The following is a 15,688-nucleotide window of genomic DNA, read 5'->3' as shown; positions in this document are numbered from 1 at the left end:
TTAAATTCAAAACCACAAAAATCCTAGACGAAAACATAGGCAGTAAAATTGCAGACTTTTCTCATGGCAATATTCTTTCTGATATATTTCCTCAGGCAAGGGAAACAAAATAAAAAATAAATAAATGGGACTACATCAGAGTAAAGAGCTTTTTCACAGCAAAGGAAACCATCAACAATATAAAAAGAAAACCCACTGAATGCAAGAACATATTCACCAATGATACATCTGATAAGGGCTTAATATCCAAATTTTATAGAGAACTTATACAACTGAATACCAAAAACAAAAAACAATCCAATTTAAAAATGAGCAAAGGACCTGAAAAGACACTTCTCCAAAGAGACTTTCATGGCCAATAGGCATAGGAAAAGATGCTCAAGGTCATAATTATTAGAGAAATGCTAATTAAAACCAAAACATCACCTCACACCTGCCAGAATGGCTATCATCAATAAATCAACCAACTACAAGTGCTGGTGAGGATGTGGATAAAAGGGAATTTTGTTGGTGGGAATGCAGATTGGTGCATCCACTGTGGAAAGCAGTATGGAATTACCTCAAAAAAACAAAAAGTGGACCTGCCTTATGACCCAACAATTCCACTTCAGAGAATTTAGCTGAAGAAATCTGAAATAGTAATTCAAAAGAATATAGGCACCCCTAGGTTCATTGCAGAATCTTACCTAATAATAGACAAACATGTAAATTGACCATACCTCTGCTATGCCCACAGCCAATCAGAGTGAGTATGCAAATTAGAAGGCCAAAGATGGCAGCCGCCCAGCTGCTCCAGGCACAGGGAGTGGTCAGGTGGGGCAGGATGCCTGCTATTAGAGGGAGGGTGGGGGGCGAAGGGATCTACAGGATCGGAGTGCCACAGGAGTCTGCAGCAAAGACAAAGAAGGCAAACTCTGGCCAGAGCGAAGGCCTGGGTCCCAGGTGCCAGAAGAAAACCGGCCAAGGGAAGGAAGGCCTATTGCACAAATCTCTTTCTGCAACGGGCCTCTAGTTGTTTATAATAGCCAAGATTTGGAAGCTGGCCAAGTGCCCATCAGTAGATGAGTAGATAAACGAGCTCTGGTACATTTACACAATAGAATGCTGCTTGGCCATAAAAAAGAAAAAAAGCTTACCCTTTGTGACAGCATGGATGAACCTAGAGAGCATTATGCTAAGTGAAATAAGCCAGTCAGAGAAAGACAATTACCATATGATTTCCGTCATATGTGGAATTCAACGAACAAAATGAACTAACAAGCAAAATAGAAACAGACTCATAGATAGAGAACAGACAGACACCTGTCGGGGCAGGCAGATGGTGGAGGGATGGAGCAAAAGAGAGGGGAAAAAAGGATACAATTCATGGACTTGGACAACAATGTGGTAATTGCTGGGGGAAGAGGGGAAAAGGGAAGGGGAGGAGGGTATGAGGAGATAAATGGTGATGGACAGAGAATTGACTTGAGGTGGCGAGCACACAATTCAGGGTACAGATGATGTGCTGTAAAATTGTGCACATAAACTGTATAATTTTGTTAAACACTGTCACCCCAATAAACTCAAAATATAAAAATGAAACTAAGGCTATCAGATTACTTTTAAGACACTCAAGGACACTTCTTCTCAGGTCACTTGGTTCTACTTTAAGCCTTCTGGATATGTATGTCATTCATTTTTTTCCACAAATATTTTAAAAGTATAAATAAAAAATTCCTGCTCTCAAAAAGTATGCATTGTAATATTTTCTACTGGTTTCAAACCACAATTGCTACAAATTAATTGCCTGGGAGACTATGATCCCTGAGATGTTAACAGGTATTCTTCAAAAGAAAAGAAGGGAACATCAGTCAACAATAAAAATAAAATTTAAAAATAAAATAAGAATATGTCACACACAAAAAAAGAATGTCACCCCTCCCCCCTCAGAAAAAAGGAGGTGTATTTTTTCACAGGTGTCTGATTAAATACACTTCTTCAAGATTTCCTATTGGAAACATTAAATCTCAAAAAAAGAACTATAGGAAGATTTGTCCAAAATTATTTGAAAATAGGATACTTGTTTTAGTAAATAGCTGTTAACACATTATGAAACTCAGGTTTGGAAACTCTGGGCTAAAAAAGCCATTCCCACTACAACACAGCTGAAAAAAAATATTTGGTAGAATGAAAAGTTGGTAGACTTTGAGTCAGAAGATCTAGTTCTAATTCCACTATAATGCTAGTTTCTCATCAATAAGTAGGAATTAAAATATCCGTACTCCCACTTCACAGACTGTAGTAAAATCGGATAGGATAAATGTATTAGCACATGTTTTTTAAACTTTTAACACTAGTAAATAAATAAGTCCTGAAGATCTTATGTACACTATAGTAATTATGGACAACAATACTGTAAACACCAAACATGCTGAGATGAGATCTAATTATTCCCACCACAAAAATAAATTATAATTATGTGACTTAGTTGAGTTTTTAGCTAAGGCTACAATGACAATCATATTGCAGTATATAAATGAATCAACTCAACACACTGTACACCTTAAACTTACACAATATTATAAGTCAAATATATTTCAATTAAAAATTAATTAGTCTTGTAAAAACTATAGGATGCAAACAATTACATGGAGTCATCATTTAGCATCTCTCAGTCTGAGCACTGAAAGCTAGCTTGATAGTAAGGACCCATTTATATCAAAATAGCAAATGAATATATTATTTTGGAACATTAGCATTTTGTTCTTTTATTATTACTACCATGAGGTGGTAATTTATTTTGCCTAAATTAAAATAAAAACATAAAATAAATCCAAGAACTATTATAATTTTCAAGATTTAAATCTTCTATTATGGTCACTAGAGTGGTTATTATTTCTTAAGTCTCTTTGCCTTGTTCAAAAGTCAGAGCTTCCTCATTTCTAAAACAGAGGACAATTCTGCCTAAGACATAGATTTGTTGTAGGAATTAAGTTAGATAATCTATATAATAGGCTTAGTAAAATACCTGGCACATAGTTGATGCCCCAACTGTCAATGAGTTTGATTAATCAACATATAGTTCTTAATTTTAAAAATCATATTAAGAATTCTATGGCCAAAAGCTGTGAATTTAATTTGGTTTTCCCCCACTATAAAATAACTAATGAGCTGGCAAAAACTGAGCCAGTCTAGGTAAAAAAGAAAGAGAAATAAAAGGACACAGTGTATTATACAATTGTACACTTGTAACATATAATGTCATGAACCAATAGCACTCCATAAATTTATTTTTTAAAAAGTCATAGGTTTGCATCCTTCTTCACTTGTAAGCACATGGTATTATACCATGATATTATTTTTGCAAAGTGCATTGTCTCTGACTCTGTAGGTGATGGTAAACATGGTGCTGAACAGAGAGGCAACAGTTTTTTTCAAGGACTTCCTGGGGCTGAGCTGTCCAGGAGCCAGCAGCTGCTCCTGTGTGGCATAATTGGTGGCAAAGGCCAAACTCTACTCTTTGCCAGAAGCAAGCCTTATATGGATGGAAGGCAATTCCCTCTGCTCAGTTGGATTAAGGTCAGCTCCTCATTCTGCCCCACCCCTTCCCTTCGGAAACCATTTCTATGACAGAGCTATAGAGGAGATGACCAAACGGAGTGGTTCTTCTCTTTATGTTGCCACAATGTATTATGCTTTTTCTTACCACTCAGCTCTTTCATATTAATCTGAAATATAATACACAATGATTTGCTCATTTGCAAAGGTCCACTCCCTTGATATCCCTCCTACTTTCGGAAGTATCCTACATAAACACATGCTTCACACACAGCTGTCAAAACGCAGTTAATAATGTCTACACCTTTGTGTCCATCCTGTATTCCTGTGGCAAAAGTCTGGAAGTCTTAGGAAGACTCACTCAGCACCATGACCTTTGCAGAAGTCATATGGGGTCAGAGCACACGGTAGCAGTTCCACTGCTTTCCAGTTATTCCATTAATAGCTACTGAAAATAGAGGAAAGGTACTTGGACCAAAATGCCAATCTTGTCAACTACTCCAAACCGCTGGACTCCTTGCTACTTCCGGATAACCTGCCTTAAACCATCCAACGCAAAATAAAATAACTTTTTAAAATATTATGCTGACCGAGCCTGGCTAGCTCAGTCGGTAGAGCATGAGACTCTTAAAATACTATGCTGTTTTTAAAATGCCAGGTAATGATGGGGGTGGGGGAAAAGGAAAGAAGAGAGAAAGAATTATTTTATTATTTATGTGTGGCTTGTCATCTACATTCTGGTTTGGGGTTTAGGTTAGGTCACTGGAATTTTAGCCATATTCTTGTTTTATTTTTATTTTGGATTGGGCCACTGCAGCACAAAAGAGAAACATCCAAAATAAAATCCAATTAGAAAATCACTATCATTAGGATTCATTCAGTTGCCTTTAGAAGCCATTGCATCATAGCCCAAAGGCTATAAAGTTATTCTCATTCATCCCCTCATTCAGGTATTTCTTCAATTGGTCATTCAGAATACAGGGGAAACCAGAGCTTGAATGGGCCATTCCTAGGAATAGGAGGAGAGAGCAAGCTCTGGAATCAATCTGAGATTACATCCCAGCCCCGCCACTCACTTGGTGCAACAGTGAGTTATTTAGTTCAATTATCTATGCTTCACCTTTCTCATTTAGGAAATGGGAATGTTAATATGGCATTCATGCTAAAATTGTTGTGATTGTTAAAAGAGACAAAATATGCAAAATTATTCGAACACAAAGTAAGTGTTTGACTTAGACTGGCTATCTTTATTTAATACTAGAGGCCTGTGCACGAATTCGTGCACAGGTGGGGTCCCTCGGCCTGGCCAGCGACTGGGGCCGATTAGACTGGGGCCGATTAGGGCCGTCTCGTCCAGTCCAGGGTGGGGGAGGGACTGCGGGAGGTTGGTCGGCCGCAGGAGGTTGCCTATGGGAGCACACTGACCCCTGGGGGCAGCTCCTGCATTAAGCGCCTGCCCCCTGGTGGTCAGTGCACATCATAGCTACCAGCCGGTCGAACGGTCGTTTGGTCAACCAGTTGTAATGGTTGCTTAGGCTTTTATATATATAGATAAATGTAGTAAGAACTTTTAAATACATAGCAGTTTGTTAGGGACAAAGGACACAACATGTGTCTTCAAGGAGTTATTCTAGTAAGATAAAGAAGACATGCATGTGAACAGCTTTAGCAGCAAGCTGGCCATGATTTTTGTCATATAAGAAATAGAAAAGGTACTATGGAGAGAAGGTTATTATATCCAGCTAAGAAAGTCACAGGAGGATTCTAAGTTGGTTTCACATTACAAGAGTCATAAGAGGTGAACAGGTTCTGGACAACTAGCATTTGACATCTGGGTGAAATGTTCCAGGAACAATATAAGTAATGAGGGCAATGAGGTAAGATACATCAAGTGGATGAATGGAAAGGACTTTGGAGCCAGGTCATAGAAGAAGCCACGCTAGGAGCTGTTCATTTAGCCATTTCCAAAGGAAAGCTACTGCAGTCTTGGCAAAATCAGAATTATCTTTATTACTGATTTATCTACATTAGCTTGGTGGATCCAGAGAAATACCATGTAGGCAGGACATGGAACTAATTCCTGTGATATCTAAAGTTCCATGTGCTTTAAAAATTGTCATATTAGAAGGCTTAATGTGACAACAAAATTCAGAATATATTTAGTTTGGCAGGTCCTGGAAGGAAGACAAACTATTAAATAATTATCACTTTGAGAAGCAACCAGAGCTTGAATAAGCCATTCCTGGGAATAGATGAGAAAGGAAGAAAAGTACTCAAGAAAATTAAGAAATCTTCCCCACTCAAATGCCAGCACTAAAATGAAGTCCTCTTATGACTTCCATGTTATTGCTTCATTACTAAAAAAACCATGTTGTGATTAATAAGCTAGTGAAAAGTCTCTTTTCTTTGTTTAACCTAATTCATAGTGCTCAGATTCTCACATGTGCTAGATATTGTCCACATGTATTTGTAACTACACTAAGAAAAGAATTAGTTTCAGAGAAGTGGACAGGTAGACAGGGGTGCTAAAAGAAAGAAAATGGGCAAAGATGATGCCCAAGGATAAATAAAATTAACCAAAAAATATTTCAGGATAAAAGTTTCAGTCATTTTTAAGCTTTATGGATGCAGACACTATTAAAGAAAGAATGAAAACTATAAAATTATTCTTGTGACTTTTAAAACTAAGTTTCAATATCTGTTATACAGTATCTATACCTCAATTCTGGTAAGTTTCAACGAGGCATCTTTTCAACTGTGATATATACTTTATGTTACTAGGAGCAAAGATGGCTGAAGTATTACTTACATGCTCTGTTGTTAGTGCAGCACACGGGTGAAAATGATCAAAGTCAATGTCATTATGTTTTACCGAACATATATGCTTCTCTAAATCGTTGTATCTCTCTCCGTAGAGCACTAAAATTGAAGAGCGAGAATTTCCAAATGAAGAAACACATGGCTGGAATAATTTTAAAGTACAAAATAAAACTCCCATGGATGTCTCACACATACCAAGTCTAACTTTATATGATTGCTTCATTTGGAAGTGGTCTTTGTGGAAATTGGCACGAGCGCCAGCATTTCTTTCAGAAGCAGTATTCTTTTCTATTATGTTGTCTGCTTGTTTCCAGTACCGTTTTATTGCTTGCAGCCACCTTAAAAATAAATTTACATATTATTTAGGCATAACATGAAACTACTTTCTGTGATATTACATTTTTTAATAACAAAAATGTCATTTGCCTTAAAAACTGTACATAAGGGAATAGGCGCTGAAACCTGACACATTGATATTGAATCCCAACCTCATTACTGGCTATGACTCTTGTTAGATCACTTAATCTCTCTAAGCCTCATTTACTACATTTTAAAATGGAAATAATAATAGTGTTGGGCCCGGCTAGCATGGCTTAGTGGTTGAGCATCGACCTATGAACCAGGAGGTCACGGTTCATTTCCCGGTCAGGGCACATACCCGGTTGCAGACTCGATCTCCAGTGGGAGGGCATGTAGGAGGCAAATGATCAATGATTTTCCCTCATCATTGATGTTTCTCTCTCTCTCCCTCTCCCTTCCTCTCTTAAATCAATAAAAATTAAAATATTTGTGTGTACACACACACACACACACACACACACACACACACACAGAGTGGCCAGGTTTTTATGATCTCTGAATGCATAATAATCTGGCCATTCAGAGTGTGTGTGTGTGTGTGTGTGTGTGTGTGTGTGTGTGTGTGTGTGTGTATGAGGCCCAGTGCATGAATTTGTGCATGGGTGGTGTCTGGCCAGCCTGGCCAGGGGGAGGGGACATGTGTGGTTGGCCGGCCTGCCTGCTGGTCGAACTCCTGGTCGAGGGAACAATTTGCATATTAGCCTTTTATTATATAGGATATACACTGAGGGGCCAGATTATTATGCGTTCCGAGATCATAATAATCTGTCTACTCAGTGTATATATATAGTAGTGTTGGAAATTCTATTTCATAGTAATAATGGAACTAGTAAATCATAAGGGTTGTTGGCATTTAAAATAAATTGATACATGCAAAGCACTTAGAACAGTACCTGGTACATTGGAGTCTTTACTCTAATTGTTATTATTAGTGGGCAAAAATATAGCCCAATGACAAAATGATATGGGGCTTTCAACTAATAAGGCTTTTCTATCTTTCTAAACATCCACAAAGTGGGATAATATAAGAAATCTCATGGTCCATGAGAGAGTGTGTCATTATTCCATTTTATTTTTAATTTTTGGTAAAGGGAAAAAGCAGGGACATAAATCAGTTACTTCTGGGGAACATTTCTGAGGCATGGGGAAATTTCTTACTCAATTGCAGATCTTGTTGGGAGAGTCACTGATTTTCCCTTAGAGAGTGTGGCCTTGCTCAGCACCCGCCAGGAGGTGCTAGTAGACACTTTCCTTGAATGTTCCCAGATAAGCTAACAAATTCACCAGAAAGTTATGAAACATTTCAGAACCCGTACAGAAAATATGATATTCAATCGTTCGAAATAGAGAGTCATTCTATTCAAACGGGAACCTAATGCCTACTCAGTGAGATGTTCAGGGTTGCTTATTGTAGCTGAAAGAGCCAGAAAGGGACATCGAATCATGACAAGGAGATGTTCCCAAACTTCTGCTCCAATCTCTCCACCAAGACAATGGACCTATTAAAGACAAAAGTTTATCCATTAAAAGGTTCATTTAAAAATAGCACATGAGAATAAGGCATGGAAGCTGATTTCCTACAGTTTCCTATCACATTTCATCAACCATGCTGAATGTATATACATAAATTCAGGCAATAGAAAATCTTGACACATAAATTTTCCCTAATCCCCATAACCAATGAATCAATAATTCCTCTTTATCTTACTTTCAAAAGTTATTTGGAATTATGCATTTCTCCCCATGCCTACAGCCAACCAAGTCACCATCACTCCTCGGCTGCACTACCACACTACCCTCCTGACTACCCTCCTAGCTTCCCACTTTGTGCCCCCTACATTCTTCACATCACAGCCAAAATGATGTATCTAAAAGATAAGTGAGTTAGGCCATGTCCCTAATTGACCTCCTTCAATATCTTCCCATTATATGGAATAAAATATAAATTCCTTCACAAGATATGTAACGCCGAGCATACTTTGGCCACGGCTTGCCTCTTGAGTTTCATCTCAAGCCACTCTTTCCCATCTTCTGCCAAATTTGCTCCAGACATACTGTCCTGTTCTTTATTCCTTGAACAGAACGTTCCTCCTCTAGGGCTTTCACATATATTGTTCCTTCTGCTTAAAATGCTCTTATTCCCTCTATTCAACCTGTATAAAGTTCAGCTTAATGCCACTCTATTAGAAAAACATTCTGCCCTAACTGGTTTGGCTCAGTGGATAGAGCATCTGCCTGCGAACTGAGGGGTCCCAGGTTCAGTTCCGGTCAAGGGCATGTACCTTGGTTGTGGGCACATCCCCAGTAGGGGGTGTGCAGGAGGCAGCTGATCGATGTTTCTCTCTCATCAATGTTTCTAACTCTCTATCCCTTTCCCTTCCTCTCTGTAAAAAATCAATTAATTTTTTTTAAAAGAAAGACTTTTCTGACTGCCCACTCCAGGGCTGTCCTCCTACCCCCTCCCTGCCATTATCACAGTCACAACAGCCCCTCTTTTTCTTCCCAAGATGTACCAATATGGGCTGGCATAGTCAACTGTGCACTTAATTGTTTCATTCCCTTTTGTCAATTAGTCTTGTGATCTTAGATGGGGGCATCCCCAGCACCAATAGTGCCTGGCATTGTGGAGGCACTCCCTAAATATTTGCTAAATACATAAATGAATGTCTTTTGACCAAATAAAACAAATTCAACTAGACTCAGAGAAGATTCTCAAATGTGGTCTTCTTTAAACAGATGAAAGTATGGCACCTGGCAATCAACTGGAAAGGACTCACCAATTAGAGCCACATAATTTTTAAAAAAGGTTCCCAATTTTGCCCATTTGGTTTTTCCCTGGTCAAATAATATATCATTTTCCTGAATATGAACTTTGTGCTTTGTACTAAATAGCACATTTCCCTGACCCTACCAGAATAGATATTAGCCTTCAAAACTTGTCAGCTTTACTCTTATATAAAAATGTCATATCATTTCATAGCTTTGAGGTTAAAGTACAACTCAAGGTTCTAGATTACAAAGATAAAATTTTTGGACATTTTCTGAGCAGAGATATTCAAGGTCTTTAAGATGCAATACATATAGATTAACCAAAAATCAGTATCAAACATCAATGTTTTTCTCTCTCTATCCCTCCTTCTCTCCCTCCCTCCCACTCTCTCTAACAATCAATAAAAAAACTATCCTTGGGTGAGGATTAACAAAAAGATAAATATACATAATGTTTTAAGTTTCTTTGAATAAATATTTCTTTTTAAAAAATATTTTTATTGTTTTCAGAGAGGAAGAAATAGGGAGAGAGAGAGAGAAACCTCAATGATGAGAGAGAATCATTAATCAGCTGCTTCCTGCACACCCCCTGCTGGGAATTGAGCCCACAACCCAGGCATGTGCCCTGGATTGGAATTGAACCTGGGACCCTTCAGTCCACAGGCCAAAGCTCTATCCAATGAGCCAAAACGGCTAGCGCTGAATAAATATTTCTAAGAATAATACTATAAAATTTTTTAAATATCTTCTATTTGGCCCTGTAAATTTCCATTATTTCCTACCCTGCTCTCTCTGCCAACCTATAGAGACTACTTCAAAATGGCTTCAGTGCTCTCTAGTTCCATTGTATTTGGCCAATGAAGACCCTTGGCAAGTGATCAGAAGAAGGGAAGAGAATAAGAATGAGGTCTTCATTCTATTGGCTCCCTTCCTGAAAGGTTACCTTGAGCCAGCTGTGTCCCTCAACTAAGGTAATTGGTCCTTACACGGGGCCAACTCAATCTGAATCTCCTTTTCAGGCTCAGTAACTGCTTCTTTGCCTTGTCCTTTTAAATCTAGGGGTAAGCTACTAGCTCTGAATGACTGTATTGGTTTTATTCATTCCCCTATGCACATCTTGGAAAATACTCTTCTTGAATTATATTTTAAGTGTGCCACTTGTTTTCAGTTGGGACCATGACTGATAATATATAAGTAGCATCATCGTTAAAGGCCAACTTCTTTGCTTTAGAGATTAAAAATTGAATTTTGACATCTCTGTCCAAAATGTATGCCATGGTGGTTTTTTCTGCTCTTCTGAAATAGTAGTCACCAATAACAGGTTCCTCTCTCATACAGAGCTCTGCAGCATACACCAATATACCCTATTCAGTTACAACAGGAAAATGGAGCAAAAAGATTGATTATGACTCACTAGGAAAACCATTCAGAAGGAAGTGCATATATACAAACGGACAAATAACCTAAAGTACCAGAGCGCTTCATTATATGTTGTTGTACACTAGGAAATTAACAGAAAAATAATACCAAACCTACCTCATCAAATATAACATATCTGATCCTTTTCGCCCATCTTTGGCGATGAGGAGCTAACAGCAGAATTTCAAGGCAGGCAGGCACTGTAACAAGTACCTAAAAGTAAGAATATTGCATAAACAAACATTTTGAGCATTTACTATGTATACACATAGTTATAAGAATATAAAAGATAGAGTTATAACTCCTGAAAGTACCAGCTGATAAATAGGATATTGCTTCTGAGAGTGTTTCAGTAAAATTGTGATATTAGCTGGAACCTTATGAAATTGCAATTTTACAGGTCAAACTGGTAAAATATCAGATTTGAAATTTAAATTCTTAATTATGAGTATTCAAAGTAATACAATAGAAAGAGTTAATTGTCACATGTTGGTTTCCTCAAAATCTGACCCTGATATACAGTGTAGGATGAAAAATGTTTATGAAGAACCAACAACTATGGAAGTGGGAGGAAGTAGGACAGGGGAGAGGGAGAAGCTAAACTTCAAAACAGGCCTGATGAAATCTTAACCAACCTGGCTCAGAGTTCTGGAGTGAATACTGGCTGTCAGAGCAGTTCCACAGGAAGCCAAAACGGCCTGGTATTTATACCCCCGCCTAGCTCACTCACAGATATGAACTATGGAGGCAGAATTGGGGGAACTGACAGCTGGCATTTGTTTTGACCACACTCCCCCATCTGGACAGCAAGTCCTTCCTTGAAAGGTGATCTGGGTAACACATATTCCGTTTCTGCCATGCAATGTTCTATAATCATGTTTTCACTTTTTGTTTAGTCTAGGTTGTTTATCTATGAGTTCAATAAATCATAAACAAAATGTCTATGATTTGCTTAAACACCCCAATTTTTACCCATAATACAACATTTTAAAAATTACAATGAGCACTAGCAGGTTTAGCTCAGGGGATAGAGCATCAGCCCTCAGACTGAAGGGTCCCAGATTCAATTCTGGTCAAGGGCATACCTCGGTTGCAGGCTCCATTCCCGGCCCTGGTCGGGTAGCATGCGGGAGGCAACCAATGGATGTGTCTCTCTCACATCCATGCTTCCCTGCCTGTCTCTCACCCTCCCTCTCTGTGTCTCTCACTCTCTCTAAAAATCAATGGGAAAATATCCTCAGGTGAGGATTAACAACAACAACAAAAATTACAATAAGTATCCTACTCATCAAGAAAAGTAAGAGAACCCTACTTACCAAGAAAAAGTAATTCTAACTGGAAATTGGTGTTCGTTAATTTTTTATAACATTGGGTTCTTCAAATCATTTTCAATTAAGTTATAAACCAAGATGATGCAATGAACCATAACTAAAATCTGAAATCAAATTATAAGTGCCCTCCTATTATCCACTCTCTGGATTGTAACAATATTAAATTTTCCCTAAAGCCATTTCACCTTATCTATTCAACTGAATTATTTCCATAAGGCCTTATGAATTTCTAGTGAAAAAGACATATAAGTACTATTATATAATTTGACAACAAAAGCATTGATTAATATGTCCTACCTGACAGTTTAGGGCATCATGACGATATTCCCTTGTAAAAATACCACATAGAGCTTCCCCATTTGGCAGGTTTTTGATGTAACGATTCTGAACAGTTGCTGCCACTTGATTAACAAGGGCCTAGTTGACAAGGAAAGAGATTCATCACTTAAAGTACAGATAAAATAGGTAACAATAGGAACTGTATAAAAATATGTGCTGCTATGAGTGCAGGAAGCTTAATAACTGCTTTTTTTATACTCGTTTACTCTAAATACCCTAATGTGCTTTTTTTTTTTTTTTTGGATACTTTACTAAACATGTGAACTTCACTGATAAACCCCAACATAAAGTAAAATGGGGAAAAATGGCTTCATCGAAGGAAAAAATAAAGAGGAAATGTTGCTCAGACATCAGGAAGAAAAAACACACACACACACACACACACACACACACACACACACACACACAAAAAAAAAAACACAAAAAAACAAAAAAAAAACAGCTAATATCTGAATGGCCAAGATTTAGAGATAATTGTGAGGCTGCTATAGGGAAAAGGTCAAGTGAGGGAGTCAAGGTAATTTTGTGGTTTTATATTTGGGGATTTCCCCCGTACATCTTAAGTTTGAATATAAACATGAATAAGTAGAACCATGCTCTGGATAAACCATGTAGCCTGGTCAGTAGAATCTGAGTGTGTGGAAACCTATGAACATCTTTCTATTTCACACTTTACACCAAAAAATACAAAATTACACATAGATTAACATGTAAATTTTAAACATAAGCATAAAATAATAGAAAACAAGCATTTTATATGTTTGAGCACACATGGAAAAGCTAAATGAAAATACTGATAGATATGACTATACAAAAACATTAACAGAACATTATCATTAATGTAACCATAATATAATAAAAAGTGACAAATAAAAGTATATTTATTGCTCTCTGAGAAATAGTATGCTAACTATACAAGATTCTGATCCTATATAATATAGCTTAATATGCAAATCGACCGAACGGCAGAACGACTGATCAGCAGGGGGCACGGCCCGTGAGCGGGAGGTGCCAGGCCAGCCAAGGCGGGTGCCAGCAGGCAGAGGGACCGGACGGGACAGCAATCAGGGGGCGGCAGCGACCTGCAGCAGCAGAGGGGTGATTGGGGGGGCGGGGCCAGAGCTGCCCCCTGGTGGTCAGTGCGCTCCCACAGGCATGTCCACCAGGAGGGGCCTAAGCCGTCAGTCAGATACCCCTGAGGGCTCCTGGACTGCTAGAGGGCGAAGGCTAGGTTGAGGGAACCCCCTAGTGCATGAATTTTCATGCACCAGGCCTATAGTAAATTAATAAAAAGACATTACCTTTCCCCCCAAAAAAAGAAAAATGGGCAAATACATTTACAATTGGTTTATGAATAAAGAAATTTCAATACCCCCAAATCACACATAAAGATGCTCAAATCACAAAAAAATGCAAATTTAAATATGAGATAAAAGATTTCACCTATCAGTATGGCAAAAACTTTTTAAATTATTCAAAGACAAGAGAATGTGTACTACTATGTACTGCCAGTGGGAATAAAAATAGATTTAAACTTTTAGAAGAGTAATTTGGCAATATGTATTGTGTCAACTTACCAATTCCACCTCTAGTCAGCTTAACTTTTCTTTTTTTATATAAATATATGTTATTGATTTCAGAGAGGGAGAGAGACATAGAAACATCAATGATGAGAGAGAATTATTAATCAGTTGTTTCTTGCAAGCCCCTTACTGGGGATCAAGCCTACAACCCTGGCATGTGCCCTGATCAGGAATAGAACTGTGACCTCCTGGTATATAGGTTAACACTCAACCACTGACCCACACTGGCTGGGCCAGCTTAATTTTTCTTGATATACTGTATTACATTCCAACAATGAATACTTACTGTTTTCATAAACATGAAAAACAAAAAAAGCTACAAAAAAAAAATAAAGTGCTAGTCCTAACCAGGAAGCTAACTTGGCTGAAGCATCATTATGTCCACCAAAAGGTTGCAGGTTTGATTCCCAATCAGGGCATATACCTAGGTTGTGAGTTTGATTCCCAGTTGGGGCACGTGTGGAAGGCAACTGATCAATTTTTCTATCTCACATCAATGTTTCTCTTTCTTTCTTCCTTTCTCTCTTCTCTCTTCTCTCTTCTTTCTTCTCTCTCTCTCTCTCTCTCTCTCTCTCTCTCTCTCTCTCCCTTCTTTTCAAAACATAAAATTAAAAATTAAAAATAAAAAACTAAAATGCTAATTTCAAATAATATATTAGTTTGAGGTTGACCACAAGTCACTCAACACTACACATTTTCCTAGAAAATAAAATGGAGTCTGAATTCACATTAATCCATAGAATTAAAGTTATCCCAACCAGATTTGCCTTTTTTAATTGTAATCATATTTAAAGCAAAAGTGAATGAGGATATGTAAACTTATACTTCCTGTAAATAAAACCTTCTCCTGCATGACAATAATGAAAGAGCAAATTAAAGTCACTTGAGCACTACCTTTGTTGGTGCGACATACACAACCACCCCTTCATCGCTCTCCTTCAGCACTTTCTCCATGCAGTAGTAGGAAGCATAGGTTTTGCCTGAGGACGTTGGAGCAACAATCACAGCTGATTCATTATTATCCACAACATCAAGGAGCTCTCGCTGCAGGATTCAGAGCACCATTTGTGTCAATAATGTGAAGAGCATGTTATCAAAACAAATATATTAGTACACTTTCAGTATAACTTTCTGAACCTCAAAAGGAATGATTGGGAGTTGCAAAAACATGAAGAGACTTATAGAAAAACCTGAAAATTCATGATATTCTCTCAGAAGAGAGAATTGTTATACTTTTGAGCAATTTAAGGTGTGTTTGTGTTGGGGGCGGGGAATGGAGAGTGAGTCTGAATAAAATATCTTGCTATTGAGAAGACCTTTTTTCTAATTATTTGCCATTGATTAAGTGCAGAATGGCTTTGAGAAATTCAGTTCTAAGAATCAGCCCATATGTATTTTTTTTGATGGTAAGAAAGCAGCTGAGGAAGAGAAAAAAATCAGTAATTTATTATTTTGTTACTTACCTTCTAATTTCTAAATATAAAAATGCCAGATACCTACTTTGTAGGGCATGTGGGATCTTCATCCCTT

At 37.9% G+C, this 15,688-nt stretch overlaps 1 protein-coding gene across 3 annotated transcripts in view; it reads right to left on the bottom strand.

The window, feature by feature from the left end:
* Positions 1–15,688, bottom strand: part of LOC307100199 (putative ATP-dependent RNA helicase DDX60) — a 105,612-nt gene that overhangs the window by 46,930 nt on the left and 42,994 nt on the right. For all 3 annotated transcript variants that reach the window (XM_079772559.1, XM_079772560.1, XM_079772561.1), the window contains 6 exons: positions 15,053–15,202; positions 12,534–12,653; positions 11,023–11,118; positions 8,101–8,216; positions 6,553–6,695; positions 6,347–6,456 (listed from right to left, as the gene is read on the bottom strand). In XM_079772559.1, coding sequence (XP_079628685.1) covers positions 6,347–6,456; positions 6,553–6,695; positions 8,101–8,216; positions 11,023–11,118; positions 12,534–12,653; positions 15,053–15,202 — 735 coding nt within the window. The remainder of the gene's footprint in view (positions 1–6,346; positions 6,457–6,552; positions 6,696–8,100; positions 8,217–11,022; positions 11,119–12,533; positions 12,654–15,052; positions 15,203–15,688) is intronic.

This window comes from Cnephaeus nilssonii (assembly GCF_951640355.1).
Source record: "Cnephaeus nilssonii genome assembly, chromosome: 5".
NCBI lineage: Eukaryota > Metazoa > Chordata > Mammalia > Chiroptera > Vespertilionidae > Cnephaeus > Cnephaeus nilssonii.
The sequence above is the reverse complement of the archived record's forward strand: the minus strand, read 5'-3'. Positions and strand labels throughout refer to the sequence as shown.